The sequence below is a fragment of the Lepidochelys kempii genome, chromosome 20, assembly GCF_965140285.1.
Source record: "Lepidochelys kempii isolate rLepKem1 chromosome 20, rLepKem1.hap1, whole genome shotgun sequence".
Classification (NCBI taxonomy): domain Eukaryota; kingdom Metazoa; phylum Chordata; order Testudines; family Cheloniidae; genus Lepidochelys; species Lepidochelys kempii.
Window position 1 is genome coordinate 4,150,911 of NC_136399.1, and position 20,782 is coordinate 4,171,692.

Sequence of the window (20,782 nt, forward strand, 5' to 3'; positions counted from 1 at the left end):
CCATGAGAAGGAGCAATTCCAGCCAAGGCAGTAGCCCCGGGGCAGGTCATAGCAGAGCCGTGTGGGCTGAGGGGTCTCCGTGGGGCAAGGAGGCAAAGGAAGCCAGGAGCAGGAGTTGTGAGCAAGTCGCAGAGAGACAGCTCTCCTTGGGCACAGAGCCTGCCGGAGAGCAGACCTGGGGATTTCTGAGCAAGGAAACGGCTTGCTGTGGTTTGTCCCGCTGCGTTCAGGGACAGGGGACTCTGTCCTGACTTGGAGCATCGGCCAGGCCCAGCAATTGGCTGCACGGCTCAGGCCAAAGGGCTAACGCTGCTGGTCCTGCTTCACAGGTGAGCCCAATTGCCTCATCCCAGCTCTCACGAGGGACAGAGCCCCCGACTCCCAGTCTGCTGCTCTAGCCACTAGCCTGTACTGCCTCTACAGCCCTTTGCAGTCCGCCCCACGGAGGCTGCTGCAATGGAGAATGGACTGCGGAAAGCCACCGACAATAACCCCCTCGGCCAGGAATTCAGGGACCGCGCCGCCCAGGATGGCCAGAGGGCTGATAGGAAGGTGTTTAATAAACACCAAGAGTTCTCCGTGATTGCTAATGAGTTGCTCCGATCGGGGCTCAGGGACCAGCCTCCCTGCAGATGGGGCTGGAGAGGGAAGAGTCCTGTTAGCTCAGCCAGGCCAAGACTCGGCCCCACACCTGAGCTGAGTTTGGAGGGTGCTCAGCTCGCCCCCCCGCCCCACCACCGGCAGCTGTGGGCATCGGAGCCACGCCAGGGACGAGAGGAGCCTTGGGCCACAGCAGAAACGAGGTGTCTTGGGTTTTTGGCAGTGAAACCTCACAACCTGCAACCTAACACAACAGCAAGTGGCTGGGTCCATTCCTGGCCCTGCCACGCCCCTGCTGGGTGACCTGTGGCAAGTCGGTTCTCTGTCTCAGTTTCCCTTCTCACGCCTTGTCTATTCAGACTGTGAGCCCTTCAGGGCTCGGACTGTCACGAGCGGGGCCCTGCTCTCGGGTGGGACCTTTGGGTGCTACCGTACTACGCACGCTAAATGCGAGGCAGGGGTGCAGGGCGGAGCTGGACTCTGATCCCTGTGCCCAGAGAGATCAGCATTTGGGAGCCTCACTGATTTCAGTGGGCCAGCTTGTGGGCTAAGGCCCTGCTCCATAGGAGCAAATGGGGTAAAAGTCTGGCTCCCCGGCCCCCCAACTTCTCAATGGGATTGTGGGGGTGAGGTTTCAACATCCAGCTCAGGTGGGTGGGGGGGTATTTGTGAACTGGCCCCATAAGCTGCCTGTCTCTGGGCGGAGAAAGGCACTTCCGAGACACAAAGCCAGGTGATGATGGCTCGTTTCAGAGATGAGAAATAATAATGGGCTTCCCACGCTGAATCACCAGTCAGGCAGCTCATGAAGACGCCGGGATCTGCCAAGCGGCGAGACCACAAACACACCCGATTGCCCACTGAGGTTGGAGGCAGTTTCCCAGCATTGTCTCCCGGCCCCAGGCGCCAGGAACTCATCTGGAAAGGAGACGCCCCGTAACCTGGTGCTTGGACTCCGATAAACGCTGTGGAGAAAGGCACCTGGAAAAGCAGCAAGGCCTCAGGACTCCTGGGTTCTGTAAGTCCCAGTTTGCCCTTCCTGGGTGACCTGGGGCAAGTCCCTTCCTGGCTCCGTGCCTCAGTTTCCCCTCCCGCCCTTCATCTATTTAGACTGTGAGCTCTGCAGGGGAGGGGCTGCCTCTCGCCCTATGTCTGTGCAGCCTTGATCAATGGGGCCCCAAATCTTGGTTTGGGGCCTCTAGGTGCTACCGTAATGCACCAGGTAGCAGCACAGTGAGCACAGGACCCGGGCGGCTCAGGGCCTCTGCAGAAAGGTCTCAGGAGCGGGAAGGCTGAGAGCAGGGCTGGCATAGGCAGGTGACATGCAAGCTTCCCACCCCCCCTCTGCCAAGGGGCATGACTCCTGTTCTGCAGCCAGGCCCTGGGCTCCCCACACCCCCAGCTCCGCTGGTACCCCTCAATCCCAACCCCCAGGCCCCTGCTATCCCAGCCCTGGGCTGCCCACATATACACATCTGGGCTCATGACCCTCTATTCTGACCCAGAGCCCCCTGCTTCCCCGCCCCATGCCTCAGTTTCCCCTCCCACACCTTCTCTATTCAGACTGGGAGCGTTTCAGGGCTGGGACTGTCTCTCTCATCAGGAGGCACGTGGGTTATCCGAGCCCACAGCAAGGCCCCAGGTCGGGGGGTGGGCGGGAATGACTGCGTCAGTACCCAAGGCTGGCGTCGCTAATTACGGCCTCGTTACCAGAGTGACTGTGAACCTAACCAAGGAAGCAACGCCCCTCCCCAAGGGGCACAAATCCACTCCCTCTCCCCAGCCCCTGAGTTTATCTGACTGGCTCCAGCATCAAGGTTCCCATCAGGGCGGGTCTCGGAGACCAGACCCTGCCAACTCAAGCCAAGCCTGCTGCATGGACGCCCCTCGCAGGGGCTGAGCCAGTTTCCTGAGACGGCGGGTGAGCAGCTGGCAAGGGCCGGAGCGTGACGGACCATGGGGACCCCGGCACAGGCCAAAGCAGATCGAAACTCCTGCCCTGCTTTCATGGCCTCTCTGGGCCCTCGCTTGGCTGCAGATGAGCTGCGGTGCCCACTCCTCTTCCTCGTCCAGCCGGCTTGTGCCACACTTCCATGCTGCCCTTCACCGTGGCATCTACCCCCCCGCCCCCCCCCCCCGTTCTCATCACGTGGCTGGATCTTTGGAGCGCTAAGGAAAGCCATCATCCTCCAGCATCCTTGGGTCCTCTATCCCCCGTCCTCGGGTCCTCACTGACTCACACCCAGATCATGGCCCACCCTGCTTTCTCCACACCCTTCCTGCTTCACCTCCCCCCCCCCCACACTGTGTCACCAGCGGGGTGCCAGCATGCCCTGGCGCAGCGGATAGGACAGAAGCACCCCCTAGCCAGGCATGGAGCCTTTCACAAGCCATTATACTTTCTGACGGGGGGAAAAAAAACAACCAGCATCATGTCAAATTAGACTCAAAACCCAAATTGTGAAGGAACAAATCGAAAGGGAGCCCAAGGACGCCCATGACAGCTCTGGGAACAGGAGCAGGCATCCCTGCCGCTGGGGGAGGTCTGGCCTGCTGCTCACGACAAGCAAAGCAGCCACAAAGGGGTGGGAGGGGAAACTGAGGCAAGGGGTGTGTGGGGAGGACATGCCCAGGACCAGAACCCAGGCCTTGCTGTTATTTCACTGCAGAGGCTGGGGCAGTTCTAAGTCCCATCACCGCTGAGCACCTCAGTTTCCCCTCCCACCCTTTGTCTATTTAAACTGTGATCTCTCTGGGACATGGACTATCTCTCACTAGATATGCGCAGTGCCTGGCGCAACAAGGCCCTGAGCTCACTTGAGGCTGCTTGGCGTTACCGCAGAATAACCACACAGAGCAACGGATCTGAGACCAAACCATCGGGCTCGGGAACATCAAGGCGCTTCCCTTCACCTCCCTTGGCTCCCCCATCCCGCCGCCTGTCCCTGCGGCCCCACAGAAGAGGCCGACGCAGAACGCACGGCCGGGGAGATCAAGGTTAATCATGGGTCATTTCACTGCCTGGGAACTTTACTCCCCTAGCAGAGTTCCCACCCCTAGTCCTGCCCCTCCACCCGCCCTGCTCAGCTGCTGCCCGCGCCCGCCCCTCAACTGCCCCCCGCCCCAAGGCTGCTCCAGCCCTGCTGGGCATCACAGACAGATACTGAGGGGCAGCCAGCGAGAGGGGAAACTGAATTTCAGGTGAAGTTTCCTAGCAGCAAGCCATCTCCAGCTGGGAGGTAAAGGCCAGGGAAGGGGCAGCGACCCAAGCCAGGCCAAAGCCCTGGGGAACGCCCTGCAGGGGCAATCCAGTGCGGGCCCCAGGAGAGGGCGTCAATGGAAACTACACGGTACTTCCCAGACCTGGCTTCTATGGGCCAGATCCTGGCTGGTGTAAACTGACATCACCCCACTGAGGTCAGTGGACTAGATCCCACCCCCTGCAAAAATGGGGGAGGGTCCAACCCCAGGTGCCCCCTGAAAATCGGGGCATGTCGCAACTTGTGTCCTCCCCCCCACCCCTGCAATCAGGGCACGTTGCCCAGGTTCCCCTTGCAATAGTGGTGTGCCACCCTGGGCTCTCCCCTGCCATCGGGGCACGCTGCCCCTGGTTCCCCCTGCAGTTGAGGTGCGCCACCCACAAAGGGTGCTCGGTTCTGTCTGGTGCCAGATTTCATGCCAAGAGCTTGGCTCAGCTCCCGTGAGCTGCCAAGCGGCTTCCTCCTCAAGCCCAACCTCCTCGAGAGCCCGCGACGCCCATGGAAAATGCCCCCGGGGCGCTTCACACGTTACAGATGCGGCTCAGCAGCAGGTTCCCCTGCTTCGGCTGGCGCTCGGGCAAGGCAGCTGTCAGAGATGCTGGATTGAGGCCGGCCATGGCTCTCCCGGCTTCCACCAAAGCTTCCCCAATTTAACCCCATCCAGCCAAGGAGCCTGGTCTCTGGTCTGACAACCCAGCTCCTTACCCAGCGACGGGTCCCCGCAAAGGGGGTCCCCACAACTGCGAGGGCTGAGGGGGCTACAGCCATCCACAGCTCCTGTTGCTGCAAACAGCTGTCTTCGACACTCCAGAGCGGTGGGCACTAAGCCGCCCCGGGACGCCGCCCCAGGGGTCACGGAGAAATAGCCAGGGGGTTGAATTAAATTCCACGGCTTTGGGGGGGGGGAAATTCCACTCCGGGAAAGCAAAACCATTCAGAAATTCCTTCTGTAAGACAATCCCAAAACACCAACCCCCCAAACCCTGTGTTTTGGGCCGAGCAAAACATCCCACTCGAATCAAAATGTTTCATTTCGACATCATCACGGGAAAGCTTCCTGCTCAAATGTTTACAAGGCAAAAGAAATCTCTCCACAGCACCGAGCCATTTGGAAGGGAAAATTCCAACCCGCCCGTCCGAAAAACGTCGAAACAAAATGTTCCGATCTCGTCAAACGGCAGGTTTGCCCTTTCCTCCCCCGCCAAGGAAATCGACACGTTTCTGTGCAACGTTTCATCGCCGACCGTTCTGCTCGGAAGCCGTCAGGAGCCAAACTCAGGTGGGAGGGACCCCATTCCTTTCGAAGAGGGAGGGCAAATAGCTGTTAGAACAATTCACCAGGGCTCGCTCCTGGTGGATTTGCCGTGAGCGGCGATTTTAAAACCAAGGCGGGATGTCTTTGCAAATTTACAAATATGCTTTTTATAAAGCTGTTTTGTGGAGGTTTTTTTCAGTGTTTCGGGAAGACTGTCCAAGGGACAGGGAGTCAGGACGCCTGGGTTCTGTCCCCAGCTCTGGGAGGAGAGTGGGGCCTAGTGGTCAGAGATCCAGAGGTAGGGGGGCTGCATTATCGGCAGACAGGAACCAAGTATAATATTGGCTCTAGGAATTCTTCTAGGGATGGGCCATGGCCTGTGGCATCCAGGAGGCCTTGGAATCTGGGAATCTACAAAGGTATTTTCCGCTGGAAAGACATTCCGTTGGAAAATTCCCAACCCACCTCCCAGATGGCGGCCGCCACTCCACAGTGTCACCTTGGGAGGAGGAAGAAGCTATCTCGGCTTCTACCCATTTCAGTGTTAGGTATTTCCCTGCTCCCTAGGGATGCTCTCCAGGGAGCAGTCCGGCTGCCCTCCCGGGACTCGAACCCTGGTCTGAGACTACTGTGTTCGCACGCGAGGAGCTCAGCAAATTGTGTGACGGCTCCGCTGGCCCCGTGCCCACCTCCCACTTCTGCTAATCGCCCAGAGAACGCAGCGAGGGAGGGGGCCACGTTGGGGGATCCAGGAAAACGGGGAACAAAGGGAGTGAGAAGGTGCAGAACCCCCGTTACAGCCAGGGGTGCGTGTTCGCAGAAACCAGCATTACATGAGCATCTCACATTTGCTCAGAGCCTGGCTGCCAGCCAAGACAGCTTTGCAGCTACCTAGCGCTTTGCCTGCTGCTGCCTTCGGTGACACCCCCTCACACACACACACACCCCTGATCCATGGCGGAGAACATGCTCTCCGGCAGGGCTAGATCAGGCCCACGTCCCAACCTGGCTCACCTCCCGGCCTGCCCGACGGCGGGGCGGAGGCGGGATGCATGAGCCTTGACATGGCACTTGGCATTTGGCTGAGAACCACAGCCCCTCCAGTCCTCGGAGGGGAGGGCATTCCCCGCTCTGGGCAGCCCCAGGCCGCTGGGCTTTTCCAGCTCACTGCCAGGGCAGGGGCGGGGGGTGGGTACAATCCTCCGGGAACGGCTTTGCAATTCCAGAGGATGAACAAGTCTTCAAGACAGCTCCCCAGAGGAGGGATCTGGCTCCATCAGAGCCAGGCTGATTCAGCCATTGCAGCCGGAGGGAAAATGGAGATGTCTGGGACCCGCTCCTGCCAGCGTCCGTTCATGCAATTCCTTCTCCCGGGCACCAGCAGCTCGGTCATTTCCTACCTGAGCTCCTGTCTGTTACACACCAGAGACTGGGGATCTGTTCTAGATCTCTCACGTGTTTCTAAGGCATGGAGTTCTCCGACCTTTCGGGATCTGAGCCAGAAAGACTCAGGGCTTGTCTACAAGGAGCCATGGGCTGCTCCAACTCTGCCGGCATAACTCCCCGTGTGAACCCTCGACAGTGGCTTTAATCTGGAGTAAGTGCTCCACTTCAGAAGCTCATAATAATAGAAAATCATTCTATTCGGTCCATATGCCAGCCCATGCCCATCACCCTGGCCTCTGAGTCTGACAAGGGGCCTCCTTTATCCCACCAGAACCACAGACATAGGGAATATTTTAATGAAATTACATCTCTGTTTAGCTTTTCCTCCCCCTTTCTATATCCCAGCTTGCTGTCCTGGAAAACAGGCTTTTCTGTTCCTCTTCCACACTGCGGTTCTTCCCAGCCAAGCCCATCTCTCTACCCCACAGATAAAGGCTCCTGAAATATTTGAAAAACAAAATTTGCAAATACACGTTTTATAAAGCTGTTTTATAGGGTTTTTTTCAGTGTTTCAGGCAGGCTGTCCAAGGGACAGGGAATCAGGACGCCTGGGTTCTGTCCCCAGTTCTGGGAGAGGAGTGGGGCCTAGCGGTCAGAGATCCAGGAGCCGGCGGGGCTGCATCATCAGAGGAAAGGAACTAAGTACAAGACAAGCTCTGGACCAGTGCTGCCCTGCGCTGGGGCTTCTCCTTTACGGATGTAGGGCTGGGTTGTGGAATTAAAGTCTAGCAAGGAGGCCCACACGGACATGCCGCATCCCTGTGCTGCTTGAGCGACCTGCGGCCAACTGGGTTGTTGCCTGGAGGATGAGTGTGTGTGTGTGTATTAACCCTTTGCTCCTCCACAACAGAGAAACGGTTGCGTGCTGGTTAACCCTTTGTGCTACCCCAAGGCCCTGCGGCTCTGTAGCACTCTAACCCTGATGCGGCAGGAGTGGCCTTGGGCTCACCCGGCAGAGCGGCCCGCGATTCCCGGTTGCTAAAACGCACCCGCCAATCAGCTTCCTGGCCGGATTCATCCTTCATGTTGCAAAAAGGATCATTACAAGCGCAGCCCCGCCTCGCCGCTGGAAAGTCCTTTCCCTGCCCTCTGCCTCCGGCCGTATCCCATGTCATACAGGCCGGGCTAGGACCCCACTTGGCTCCCATCACAGACGTTCAGAGGGTCAATCCAGGCTGCCCCTTCCAGCCCTGGCAATTCCCACCTTGCTCCTGGGAGCTGATTCTGCGTCCCTTTCCCACGGGAGACGCTCGGCAAGGGGAACGGATGCTCGGTACCCACCTCCCTGCCAACGGAGCGTTTCCTAGGTGATCCCTCGCCATTTCACCGTGGAAATTTTCAGTGGCAAACACGGACGGGGGGGGGAGGGGGGGCGGTGGAGGATGTGGGGAGAACGCTCCTGGTTTTGAGAAGCATCTCTGAGCAATCAAAGCCGCAAAATCATAAGAACGGCTATACTGGGTCAGACCAAAGGTCCATCAAGCCCAGTATCCTGTCCTCTGACAGTGGCCAATGGCAGGTGCCCCAAAGGGAATGGACAGACAGGTTATCATCAAGTGATCCATGCCCTGTCACCCAATCCCAGCTGCTGGCAAACAGAGGCTAGGGACACCATCCCTGCCCATCCTGGCTCATAGCCATTGATGGACCAATCCTCCACGAATTTATCTAGCTCCCTTTTGAACTCCGTGATAGTCTTGGCCTTCGCAACACCCTCTGGCAAGGCGTTCCAGAGGTTGACAGTGCATTGCGTGAAAAAATACTTTCTTGTGTTTGTTGTAAACCTGTTGCCTATTTATTTCATTTGGTGGCCCCTTGTTCTCGTGTTATGAGAGGGAGTAAATAACACTTCCTTCTTCACTTTCTCCACTCCAGTCATGATTTTATAGACCTCTATCACATCCCCCCTTAGTCACCTCTTTTCCAAGCTGAAAAGTCCCAGTTCTATTCATTTCTCCTCATACGGAAGCCGTTCCATACCCCGAAATCCTAGCACCAGAGTCTCCGGGGGGACAGCACAGCCACAGGCTAAAACCCTGGGGAGGGTCACATATTCGTCAAAAAGCAGCAGGTCCCACTGTCTGGGACAGTTGCATTAATCAAGGGTTAATAAATGCTGAGCAGATGTTTCAATAAATGGCTAATCCATTGTCGTAGAGTCCACCGGGTCAAAGGCCCACCTAGAATCCGCCCTGCTGGGTGTCTCACCACCCCTAACCCGCGCTGCTCATGCTAACCACGTAGGGACCAGCTCGTTGGCATGTGTTTGTGCAGCGCCCTGCACAGCGGGGCCCTGGTCTCGCAGCTGCAAGACTCGCCCCACATTGGCCTTTATTAACCCTTTAGCAGCAGTGCCTTGACTCCAAAGGCCCCCGTAAGCGGCAGTTTCTGAGTTCACGTCCCCGCTTGGTGACCCCCTGAGACACCTAATGTGGTGGCTCTTGGATTTCCACAGTCTCAGAAACCCGCCTGCATGATACCGGTCAAAGCGTCCTCCTCTTCTAGGCAGATTCCCCTGGAGAAACTGTGGGAGGACCAGGCTTTCTAAGGGGGTGCATCCTTAACCAGAACCCCCCATCTCCATGACTGACACACCCAGAGTGAAGGCTCCGGGCTCCATCACACCCCAGAGCGGAGCTTCTGGGGGTCCGTGCCCAGGTTCGCATTTGGGACTGGACACGCAAAGTTCCATAACACAGATTTTCCGGTAGCCCCCCTACCCCGTTGCCTAAGGGACGGGTCTGCGTCATTCTCGGCGGAGCTGTGGTTTTACTTTGCCCATCAAGAGCCTCCTTCGCCATGGATCTCCGAGTGCCGAACCCTCATCAGTGGCACCTCCCCAAGTGGGGACTGTCACCCCCATTTTACCAAAAAGGAAACTGAGGCACAATGGAGGGATGTGACTCACCTGCGCTCATTAGGGAAATGTGACAGAACCCTGGCTTCCCAGCCCCTCCTGCTCTAACCACTAGACCCCCCCCCCACCTCCTCTCCCAGAGCTCAGAATAGAACTCAGGAGTCCTGGCTTCCAAACCTACCCCCATCCCAACCACTCCCACAACTGCAGAAATAATTCAGCCCCCCGATCCACTCCCTGCTCCTCGGCTTTCAAGGCATCCCCCCCAAACTCCTCACCGTACCCCCTCCCCTCCACTGCCCCCTCCCCAGGCCTGCAGCCATACTTACTGGGCGAGGACTCCTTGGCTCGCTCGGGGCTCAGCAGTTCCCGGCTGCCCAGGCCCAACCCGGGCCCGGGGTGGGTGGGGGTGGAGGCCGGGCTTTTTGTGAAGATGCCGCTGATGAACTTGAGCATCTTGCGGTCCCGGGTGGAGGCCCGGCCGCCCTCGCGGCCCCGCTTCAGCCCCACGCCGGCCTCCGAGGGGCAGAAGCCCGAGGCCGCCGGGCCCTCAGAGTCCAGGAGCAGGTCGCTGTTGTCCAGGGTCTTGCTCTTGCCTTTGCGCGGGGACAGCTTCACCCTGGCGGTGGCCCGGGGGGCCGCCTCCCCACCGCCCTTAGGGGCCCCTTTCATGCGGCCCTTGGCCTCACTCTCCGGCCACGACAGCCGGTTGCCTGGGCCCCCCTTGTGGGCACTTTTGCTGGCCTTGGGCTCGGAGCCCATCTTGACACCGCTGGTGGTCACAGTTTTGAAAGGCTTGTTGCTGACCAGCCGTAGGCGCCGGCTCCCGGCCGCTGGGTGAGGCGAGGAGGCGCCAGAGCCCAGGTGGGAGGACAACGAGGAGCCCCCGGCTCGCCCGCCACCGCTGCCCTCGGGTGCTCCGGGCGCCCGCACTTCGGGGCAGCCCCAGCTGGCATGGCTCAGCAGCAGCCTCCGGTCTGGAGCCACCGCACTGGAGGAGCAGCTGGTGGTGAGGGCTGGCAGATCTTCCCGGGAGGTCTGGCTCCTCTCGCCTGGCACCTCCAGGGTCTCATTCACCCCCGGAGTCTCTGGGGCCACAATGGCTTCTGGCTTTGGGGGCACAACCGGGGCAGCTGGGAGCAGTGCAGCATCCGGCTTAGGGGGCAGAGCTGGGTGCAGTGCAGTGTCTGGCTTAGGGGGCAGAGCTGGGTGCAGTGCAGTGTCTGGCTTAGGGGGCACAGCTGGATGCAGTGCAGCGTCCGGTTTAGGGGGCACAGCTGGGTGCAGTGCAGTGTCTGGCTTAGGGGGCACAGCTGGATGCAGTGCAGCGTCCGGTTTAGGGGGCACAGCTGGGTGCACTGCAGTGTCCGGCCTAGAGGGCAGAGCTGGGAGCAGTGCAGTGTCCGGCTTGGGGGGCACAGCTGGGTGCAGTGCAGTGTCCGGCTTAGGGGGCACCGCTGGGAGCAGTGCAGTGTCCGGCTTGGGGGGCACAGCTGGGGTTGTTGCGTGCAGAGCGGTACCCGGCTTGGGGGGCACAGCTGGGGCTGCTGGGTGCAGACTGGTGCCCGGCTTGGGGGGCACAGCTGGGGCTGCTGGGTGCAGACTGGTGCCCGGCTTGGGGGGCACCGCCGGTGGCGTCAGGGTCAGAGGAGCCTCCGCTTTGGGATCCGGAGCTCTGGGGTCTTCAGCCGGGGCACCCGGGCCCGGGGCGCTGGGCGAGGCCAGCCCCGGGCCGGCCCAGAGGGCAAGCAGCCGGCCGGCGCTCTCCGGGGAAGGGGAGGGCGAGGGAACCGGGGTCCGGGGGCTGCTGGGCGACAGCTGCAGGAAATAGTCCCCGGGGCCGGAGCTGCTGGTGCTGATCCAAAGCGCATCCTGCCGGTGGAAGCTCCGCTCCTGCCGCTTGCTCTTGGCGCTTTCCTCCGCCCGGGGCCCCTCGCCCTCCCGGCGCGCCGTCACCCCGGAGAGGCCGGGGGCGGCCGGGCTGGAGCCGGGCTGGGGGGCTCCATCTCCCGCCCCCGCCTTGGCCTGCTCCTCCGGCGGCTGCACGGACTCGAGCTTGACCAGGGTCAGGGAGATGAGGTAGGTGGTTCTCCGCTGCAGGCTGGCCCCTCTGCTCATGGGTGCCCGGGGGAGCGCATCTGCGCCCGGCGCTCCTCGCCTTCGCGGCCACCGGGCCGGCTGCGCCGAGAGCCCCTAGCGGGGCGTCGATTCCCGGGCCCGGCCGCTCCGCGCGGCCCGGCGAGCTGGGAGGCGGCGAGCGCAGGAGAGACGCGCAAGTCCGGGCATCCCCCTCCGGCCGCAGCCACTCGCGGCCCGGCCCCGCCTCGGGGCGCAGCGGGGCTCAGAGCAGCCCCCGGCGAGCGGCGCCCGGGCAGCCTCGGAGCGGCCGACCCCGCGGGGGGCTCCTGGCTCTGGCGCTGCTCCGGGGCCCCCCCATGCGTCCTCCTCCTCCGGCGCGCAGCGGCAGGTGCCCCCCGTCAGGAATCGGCCATGGCGCCGGCCGGGCGCCGAAGCCAGGACCCAGCCCCCGCCTCCCCCTGCGGGAGCGCTTTCGGGGCGCGCTGTCGGAGCCAATGCCGCGTCCCCCGCTGCTTGCAGAAGGCGGCGGGGGTGCGGGGTGGGGGCGGGCGCGGGGGCGGGGGCGGGGGTGTCCGCAGAACCGCGGGGCCAGCGGAGGGGGCCCCCCGGGCGGAGCGGGGCGGCCGCGCCCTCGCGGGTCGTCGGTCCGGAGACTCAAGCCCCCACCCCCGCCGAGGGAGCCGCCAGCCGCCGATGGGGACCCGGGGGAAGCGAAGGAGCATCTGAGAGTTGGCACCTTGGAAAATCCAACAGCCGAGGCGTGAGGCTGCCGGCTGCAGAGGCGCGGGGAAAACCTGGGCTGGATTCCCCGGCTCGGGAATCCCTGGCCCCCTTCCCCGCCCGCCCCGAGGAGTCAGTGGGGGCGCCTATGTGATAGCCTGGCAAAGAGGGCACCCCCGGGGAGGGGGGTGACCCAGTAGGGTGACAGCGCTGGGCCAAGCTCAGAGGAGCAGCTGGAGGGGGGCACCGCGTCTGGGGGAGCGGGGCGGAGGGTGGGGGGGGGGGGCTGAAGGGAAATCTGTGGGGCAGGACGTAGCACCCAGGGGAGCGGCCCTAGCAGATCGGAAGCCTGCCTGCTGAACAGCCACCCACCCCTCTGCCTACCCGTCTCGGGCTCTGGCTGTCCAGCCCACCAGCACCTCCCACCCAGCTACCTGTTAGCCTGCTCTTCTTATTACTAATGTTTATTTGCGTTACGGTAACCAATGGGCCAGGACCCCACTGTGCTAGGGGCTGTACATTATTTATTAGGTGTATTACGGTAGCTCCCAGGAGCCCCAGTCACAGACCAGGACCCCATTCTGCCAGGCGCTGTGCACTGCTAGTTGTATAATGGTAGTGGCTCCCATGGGGCCAGGCGCTGCACACTATTAGGTGTATTACGGTAGCGGCTCCCATGGGGCCAGGCGCTGCACACTATTAGGTGTATTACGGTAATGGATCCTGTTGTGCCAGGCGCTGTACACTATTAGCTGTATTATGTTAATGGCTCCCATGGTGCCAGGCGCTGTACATTATTAGCTGTATTACGGTAATGGCTCCCATGGGGCCAGGCGCTGTACACTATTAGCTGTATTACGGTAATGGCTCCCATGGGGCCAGGCGCTGTACACTATTAGCTGTATTACGGTAATGGCTCCCATGGGGCCAGGCGCTGTACACTATTAGCTGTATTACGGTAATGGCTCCCATGGTGCCAGGCGCTGTACATTATTAGCTGTATTACAGTGATGGCTCCCGTAGTGCCAGGCGCTGTACATTATTAGCTGTATTACGGTAATGGCTCCCATGGGGCCAGGCGCTGTACACTATTAGCTGTATTACGGTAATGGCTCCCATGGTGCCAGTTGCTGTACATTATTAGCTGTATTACGGTAATGGCTCCCATGGTGCCAGGCGCTGTACACTATTAGCTGTATTACGGTAATGGCTCCCATGGGGCCAGGCGCTGTACACTATTAGCTGTATTACGGTAATGGCTCCCATGGGGCCAGGCGCTGTACACTATTAGCTGTATTACGGTAATGGCTCCCATGGGGCCAGGCGCTGTACACTATTAGCTGTATTACGGTAATGGCTCCCATGGGGCCAGGCGCTGTACACTATTAGCTGTATTACGGTAATGGCTCCCATGGGGCCAGGCGCTGTACACTATTAGCTGTATTACGGTAATGGCTCCCATGGTGCCAGGCGCTGTACATTATTAGCTGTATTACAGTGATGGCTCCCGTAGTGCCAGGCGCTGTGCAAACAGAACCAAAAGAATTCTTACAACCGACGTGTTTTAAGTCTCTAAAGTGCTCACTGATCTGTCTGTCCCCAAACACGCCTCCCTCTCTCCATCCATCTGCGCGGCCCTCGTCTCTGGCACGCCACTCGAGTAGGGCCTACCCACCCCGGCCCCAGATGCCCCAGCAGTGAGCTCCGCAACTCCCCCCACCCTGAGCTCAGAGCTGGGCAGGAAGTTTGGAAACCCGAAACCCTCCCCCGGGAGCCGAGGCCTTCAGCTGGGAGACCTGGGTTCAAACCCCTGCTCTGCCTGATGTGCAGCAAGAGATCTGGCTTCCAGTCCAGCTCAGGGATGTACGGCTGGGTCTCCCGCCTCAGGCCTGGCAGCCATTCAATGCTTTGTACCCAATGGACCCGCTGGGGCAGGACAGATTCTGACTGTGCAGCCAGATGGGGGGAGCGGCGGGTTCGAATCCCTTCGCCAAATCAGCTGGAATAGGGCCTTGAACCAGCCAGCCCTGCCTGGGATCCCACGGGACTGGGGGGGCGGGCAGAGGAATTGGAACTTAAGCAATTTTTAAATGAGAGGAAACCTCTCCCCACGGTTCAGCGGCCTAAGGGGTGGGGGGTGATTGACAGCACAGGAGTGGGGGGGCTCTCTCTATTCTGAGCACAGGCACAGAACAGGAGGAGGTAAAAGCACCCCCCACACACACCCACGCACGCTTTTCAGTCCCCACGGCCCACCCAGCCTTCTCCACCGAGGCTGCCGGTGACAGGGGCTAATTAATGCTAATTGCTCCTGAATATCCCCACTGACGGGGGCTGTTACAAATGATTCACATTCAGACCCCGGGTGCTCCATGAGCCACCTCCCCCCCCCCACCCCGCTTCCTTTCCAGCACTGTCTCCTGCCAATGGGCAGCCTCGCCCCCACTCCGAGTCACCCCCCTGTGACTGTCAATCCTTGAAGGGGTGGGGTGGGAGTAGATCTAACCCTGCCCTGCCCTTATATGAGCGGTACCAGTGTTCCCCCCGCGCCCCAGTCACTGGGGGAAGCACCCGTGCAGGGCCTAGCAATCGCTGATGCCCTGTTATTAGTGGATCCAGGGACTGAATGAAGCCTTTTGTATTCCCGGTAATAACAACGCATTCTGCAGTCACAGAATAACACCACCCAGCGATCGTTAGCCCTGTGTTACAGATGGGGAAACCGAGGCACAGAGCAGGGAGGTGATTAGCCCAGGGTTCACTGCAATGGCCACAGCCCCAGGCAAGGCTCGGAGGGTGTTTCATAAAGGCACAGCGGGCCAGTATGGTCATCCCAATGTACCGATAGAGAAACCGAGGCAGGAAACTCAAAGGCAATATCTGCAAATCTTGAGGGGGTGGGGGGCAGTGCTAAAAATCAGCCCCCTTAAATTCTTAGTTAGAGGCCTCAAAAGCAGCCAGCTGCTTAGGCACACGTGTGGCCTGTGACAAAGTGGGACTGTTCTTACTAGGGCTATGATTCTCACTTACCTAGAGACTTAAGAAATGCCTAGGGGAAACTGAGGCACCCCTACAATATTCAGAGGAAACATTAAGAACAGTCCCGCTTCGTCATGTGGCCTGATTCCCATTGCAGCATGGCCAAAGGTGAGACAGCAGGGGCTGGGGGGCGACACCCCACTCGCACCTTCTCGGCCCCCAGTGTCAGCTGCCGCACACCCCAGGGATCAGAGCCGCTGAGCCCAGACTGATCAGTAGGAAGCGGGAGCTCACAGACCCCCTGGTATCCCCCTGGACCAATGCTGCCACCTGCCAACTCACTCTCCCGCCCTGGGGTCCTGCAGGAGCAGAGGCACCCATGCCGAACTCCAGCTGGCTGGAAGACTGCCCCCCCCCCCGCCCCAAGCCCCGTTGGACACAGTCCTGGCCACAGTGGCCCCTTTCCCTGTGTGCCCAGTGCATCTCACTGTGTGACCTAGCTGGGGCAGAACATGGCTCGCTGGCAACATGCCACCCCAGTGCCTGGATCTGAGCACTAGCTCTCCACTGAGCCAAAAGGCCAGCTGAGCCCCCTCGTGACTGTGAAGTCTGGCTAGTGGCCAGAGATCCAGACCAGGACTGAAGAGATCTGGGCTCTGCCACTGGCCTGCTGGATGACTTTGGGCAAGTCATTTTCATGCCTCATGCCTCAGTTTCCCCATCTGCCAAATGGGTCTGTGGATCCTGGCTTCCTTTGCACAGCGCTTGGAGAGCTACTGGCGACAAGTTAATTATTATTTTTAATTATGACCATGCTCCCATATCATCTGGATGCTGAAACTGTCAGCCAACAGCGGGGGGAGGAGTCCAAGTGAGAAACAGAGCTGTCTGAGGAGCTGGACCTGGGGAACTCGCTGCCACAAGAGATAAGGAACCTCAGGCCTTGGCACGATCAGAGCTAAATACAAAACCCCAGCTCCCTTCCCGTATGATCTTCACGCAGAGCGAGCTCCCACGCACACCCCCGCCAAACAATAGAATCCATTGCGCTTAACAAATGCTATCTCCTGCAGGTCAGGAAGGAAATGAGAGACTGTTACCCCTGTTTGTATCTTTAAAGATTCGGGAGGCCATCTTCATTATTTTGCACGTACTGAGAAATCCACCCATCTTCCCCTCCTGGCTTCCGGCAGTCAGAGATTTAGGGTTGTCCCAAGCACGAAGCTTGTGTCCAGGGCCTGGAAAAACTCTCCCGTGGAGAGAGATTGAAAAGATCAGGGTTGTTTCCCTTGGGAGAGGCATAAGCGGGGGTATGATAGAAACCTATAAAATATCGAGTAGTCCAGAGAAGGGAGATCAGGCGCTTCCATTCTCCTTGCCTTGTGGCACAAGGATCGCAAAGCGCTGCACCATGGAATCATGGACTATCAGGGTTGGAAGGGACCTCAGGAGGTCATCTAGTCCAACCCCCTGCTCAAAGCAGGACCAACACCAACTAAATCATCCATCTTTCCTGTATTTCTCCTCACAACTCCCCCTGTGAGGTAGGGATATTCATTACCCGCAGTTCGCCAAAGGGGGAACCGTGGCACAGAGAGGCTAATTGCCCGTCTCCCAAGTCCTAGCCCTGGTGCCCTAACCACTGGACCGTCCTTCCTCTCTGACTTACTGTTTGGAAGGGATATTAATCCTCAGGTGTCATGCTTTAAGCCACTCTAACGATTAGAGATCGGGGGAGATCTAATGCTGGGGGAGGGGAGTTTATCCCACCCATGCTGACATCCTCTTCCTCTGATGCATCTAGTGCTGGACATCGGACTAGAGGGACTGTGGGTCCAACCCACTCTGGCAATCTCTGTGTTCCTACGGGCTTCCTCTCCCACTCCGTGAGTAGCCCTGGGTTAAGCAGGAGCGGGGCCCAAAAGCCAAGGCCTAGCAGGTGGATGAGACAAATGGGCCGGCGAAGAGCCACCCCGATTCTGCCAGCACAGACCAACCGCGAGCTCGGTCCCCGCCGCAGAGTGTAATCCGTGGCTCCATTGCCCAGCCGGATCAGGAGGGAGAGACCAGACGGCTGGAGAGAAAGCTGCCGACCACAGACCCCGATTCTTAGCGACAAGCCCAGTTTTCGCTAGAAAATAACAACCCCCATCCACTGCTGCTGGATTCTGGATGCTTCCTCCCTCCCCCCCTCCGGAGCCGACAGGAATAGATCTGTAAAAGGATCCGATCCAATCCGGCTGCCGCTCTGAGTCAGAAGAGCTGACAACAAAAATTTCCGAGATTTAAAAGAAATATATGTATCCAAAAAATCCACATTTGGTTGTTATGGCAACGGAAGCCCTGAAAATGCAGCAAAACCAGCAGGCGTAATTAAGCTAAGTGGGGGGAAATCAGCGTTCAGGGGAATGGTTAAAAAGCCCCTCAGGAAAGACATCTCGGGGTGGGGGGGGCAGAGAAACGAGCGAGTGGGTGCGGCGGAGAGAGGGGGGAGCAGGAGGCAAAGGCAAAACCAGGCGGCGTAGAAAGGCTGGATCGGGGACGCAGCCTCCATTGGCTGCATCCAGATGGGTCCCGGTAGCCACACTGCCCCACAAAGCCAGGGCCTGAAATGCTGGACGACCCAACGTCCCTCTCTCTAGACCTTCGCTTGCGCTTGGCCCAGCTTTCTGCCCCGGGGAGGGGGCGGATCCTGGCGTCGATCGGCACCCGCCGCGGGGCCATGGTGTTGGGCGTGGAGCCGGCCCGCCTGGCGCTAGGTGCTGTACAAACACAAGCCAAAGAGTCACTCCCTGCATTCGTTGCTTTAACTGCAGCATTGCCACTCACACCCCTGCTGTCAGCTCCCTCCAGACCGCAGCGTGGCCCCGGTCTGGCAGGGTATGGGGGTATGCTCTGTCTACCCCCTCCACCTGCCCCAGCCTCCTTCCTTTGCCCTGCCAGGCCCCCTCATGGCATTTCCTCCACCAGGCCAGATGGGCTGCAGAAGGACCCCGGCCCGACCCTCTCTGCTGCGCTCTCGCAGGCGGGACAGTTGGCATCAGCTGGAGACACAGGGTGCCGTGCCCCCCCACGCCCCTCCCGGTCAGGGGCAACAGGCCAGTGGGAGCTCAGGGCGTGGGGCCACTGCTGGAAGTGGACTGGAAAAAATGCATGGAGCTGAAATGAAGGGTGCCCCCCATCCCCTCCTGTGAGAACAGGGCTCCTGCTGGGGGGGTAGGGTGAGTTCTCAGAGGGGGTTCCCCCCCCCTGCTTTCCCTGGGGAGATGTTAAGGGGCAAACAGCTGATCAGGGCAGTGGCCCAGGCAGGATCAAGCAGAGGACCCCTAGGACACGAGCTCTGTTGCCAGCCCCCTGAGCTCTGACCCTGCATAGCCCCCTCCACACGCAGCTTTTCCTGGGAGACCCTGCGCCCCCCTTCTGCCCTCCCCAGAGGGCGCCGCGCGCCTTCTGGAGCCCGCGGGGAGCAGCGGGTAACGCAGAGCAGCCTCGGGGTGGCTGTAATTGCCACTGAAACATGGGGCGTGCCAAGAGGGCCTAAAGCCCCATCCCACCTGCCCCTCCCACCCCGTCTGAGGTCCTGTCTGTGACAACACAATCGGTCGCTGTGGGAAGCACCACGATGAGGTCCCCAGCAGACGCCCTGGGACACTCTCCGCTGGCCTTTCAGGCTGAATAACCCCCAGGTTATTTCAGGAAATCTAAATCTCTATCCCCACCCCGCCCCGCGCTCTGCTCTGCTCCAGACGCAAACAGCCGCTCCCCACTCCAAGCCGGAGTTATTCTCAGCAGCAGCCTCTCCGAGCCGCCCTGCGTGGTACCTCTCTGCCACGTTAGCACTTAAACCCCCCTTAGGCCCCCGCCCTCCTCGGGGCGCCATTGCGGGAAACCGGCTCCCCTGTGCCTTGCCGTGAGCGGGGGGGAGCACTCGCCCCTGCGCTGAGTAGGGTTCCCAACTGTCTAATCACACAAAACCAAACACCTTTGCCCCGCCCCCTGCCCCGAGGCCACGCCCCATGCCCTGCCCTTTCTCCAAGGCCCCACCCCTGTTCACTCCATCCCCCCTCCCTCTGTCGCTCGCTCTCCCGCACCGTCATTCACTTTCACTGGGCTGGGGCAGGGGGCTGGGGGTGCAGGAGAGGGTGCGGGATGCAGGCTCCGGCCTGAACGCGCTTACTGCAGGCGGCTTCCAGGTGACGGCACAGCGGAGCTAAATCCCCTGGCCCCACGCCAATCCCAGAAGCAGCCAGCACGTCCGTGAGGCCCCTGGGGGGGGCAGGGGGCTCCGCGCACAGACCACGCCTACAAGTGCCACACCCACAGCTCCCATTGGCTGGAGTCAGCGCGGGGGGCGGAGGTAGCGTGCAGAGTCGCCTGGCCCCCTCTCCAGGGGCCACAGGGACATGCCAGCCATTTCTGGGAGCGGCGCAGGGCCAGGGCAGGCAGGGAGCCTGCCTTAGCCCTGCTGCGCTGCCAGACTTTTAGCAACATCAAATCTCCCGGTTTGGCTTCACTAGCCTCCAGGAGATAGGGCCTGATTCCGGGAGACTCCCGGCGACACCGGGAAGGTTGGCAACCCTAGTGCCAAGGGTCGAGCCGGGGAGCATGGGTGTGTCACTAACCCAGCCCCCCCTGGTCCTGCAGGCTGGGCAATATGGCTGCTGGCTGCCCAGGGCCATGACTGCCATCTTGGCAGATGCCCGGGCTCTAGCCGGGAACAGCCAGCTCGGCGGGGGGGGCTCTCACAGGCCCAGGTGGATCAGAAGCACATCACGTGACAGTGGCACATCTCCCTCGGTTCGCCCACCCCTTGACCCCCCCCCAGGAGAGGCCCGGAGCCAGCTGCTCCGGGGGATCCGGGTCCCTCGGGCCAGGGCTGAATTTGCCAGCATGGTGAGGAGCTGCCTCCACCCCAGGCGCGGTTCCTTTCCTGCAGAGAGCGGCTGATCCTCGAACTCAGTGCCGTTTGCTGCGGGGCAGAGAAGGGTTTATTTCCCCTTTGCAAAACACTGCCTATGAATTCAGCCTGGGGGGATGGGGATGGCATCCCGGCCCCGTGAGCTGTGGCCGCTGTGAAACTCCAGAGCAGGCCCAGCCCCGGGAGGTGCACGGCGAGCTGCCCCCATTCCCCCAGCAGCATTCTTCCACCCCACCCAGGCTGGGGCCCAAGAAGCTCAGCCCCACAAAACACGCCCCCCCTGCCCCCTCCACTAAGGCGGCTGACAAGGCTCCAGTCAGGGCCAGCCGCAGAGCTGTGGGTGCCTGTCCCATGAGCAGCTGGGCCCCCTCCCCCAGCTCTGCCAGTGCCCCTCACTCCTGACCCACAGCCCCCTGCCAGCCCAGCCCTGGGCTCCCCCGCAGCTCTGCTGGTGCCCCTCGCTCCCGACCCACAGCCCCCTGCCAGCCCAGCCCTGGGCTCCCCCCCAGCTCTGCTGGTGCCCCTCGCTCCCGACCCACAGCCCCCTGCCAGCCCAGCCCTGGGCTCCCCCCCAGCTCTGCTGGTGCCCCTCGCTCCTGACCCACAGCCCCCTGCCAGCCCAGCCCTGGGCTCCCCCCCAGCTCTGCCGGTGCCCCTTACTCCCGACC

General features: G+C 60.6%; 1 protein-coding gene across 2 annotated transcripts in view; it reads right to left on the minus strand.

Moving 5' to 3' along the window:
* The window catches only part of AGAP2 (ArfGAP with GTPase domain, ankyrin repeat and PH domain 2), a 39,455-nt gene extending 27,158 nt beyond the window's left edge, over window positions 1-12,297 (minus strand). The window contains exon 1 of one of the 2 annotated variants that reach the window (XM_073318626.2): window positions 9,748-12,297. In XM_073318626.2, coding sequence (XP_073174727.2) covers window positions 9,748-11,536 — 1,789 coding nt within the window. In that variant the 5' untranslated portion in view covers window positions 11,537-12,297. The remainder of the gene's footprint in view (window positions 1-9,747) is intronic. The other variant, XM_073318624.2, reaches the window with a different exon arrangement.
* Window positions 12,298-20,782: the final 8,485 nt, after the last annotated feature.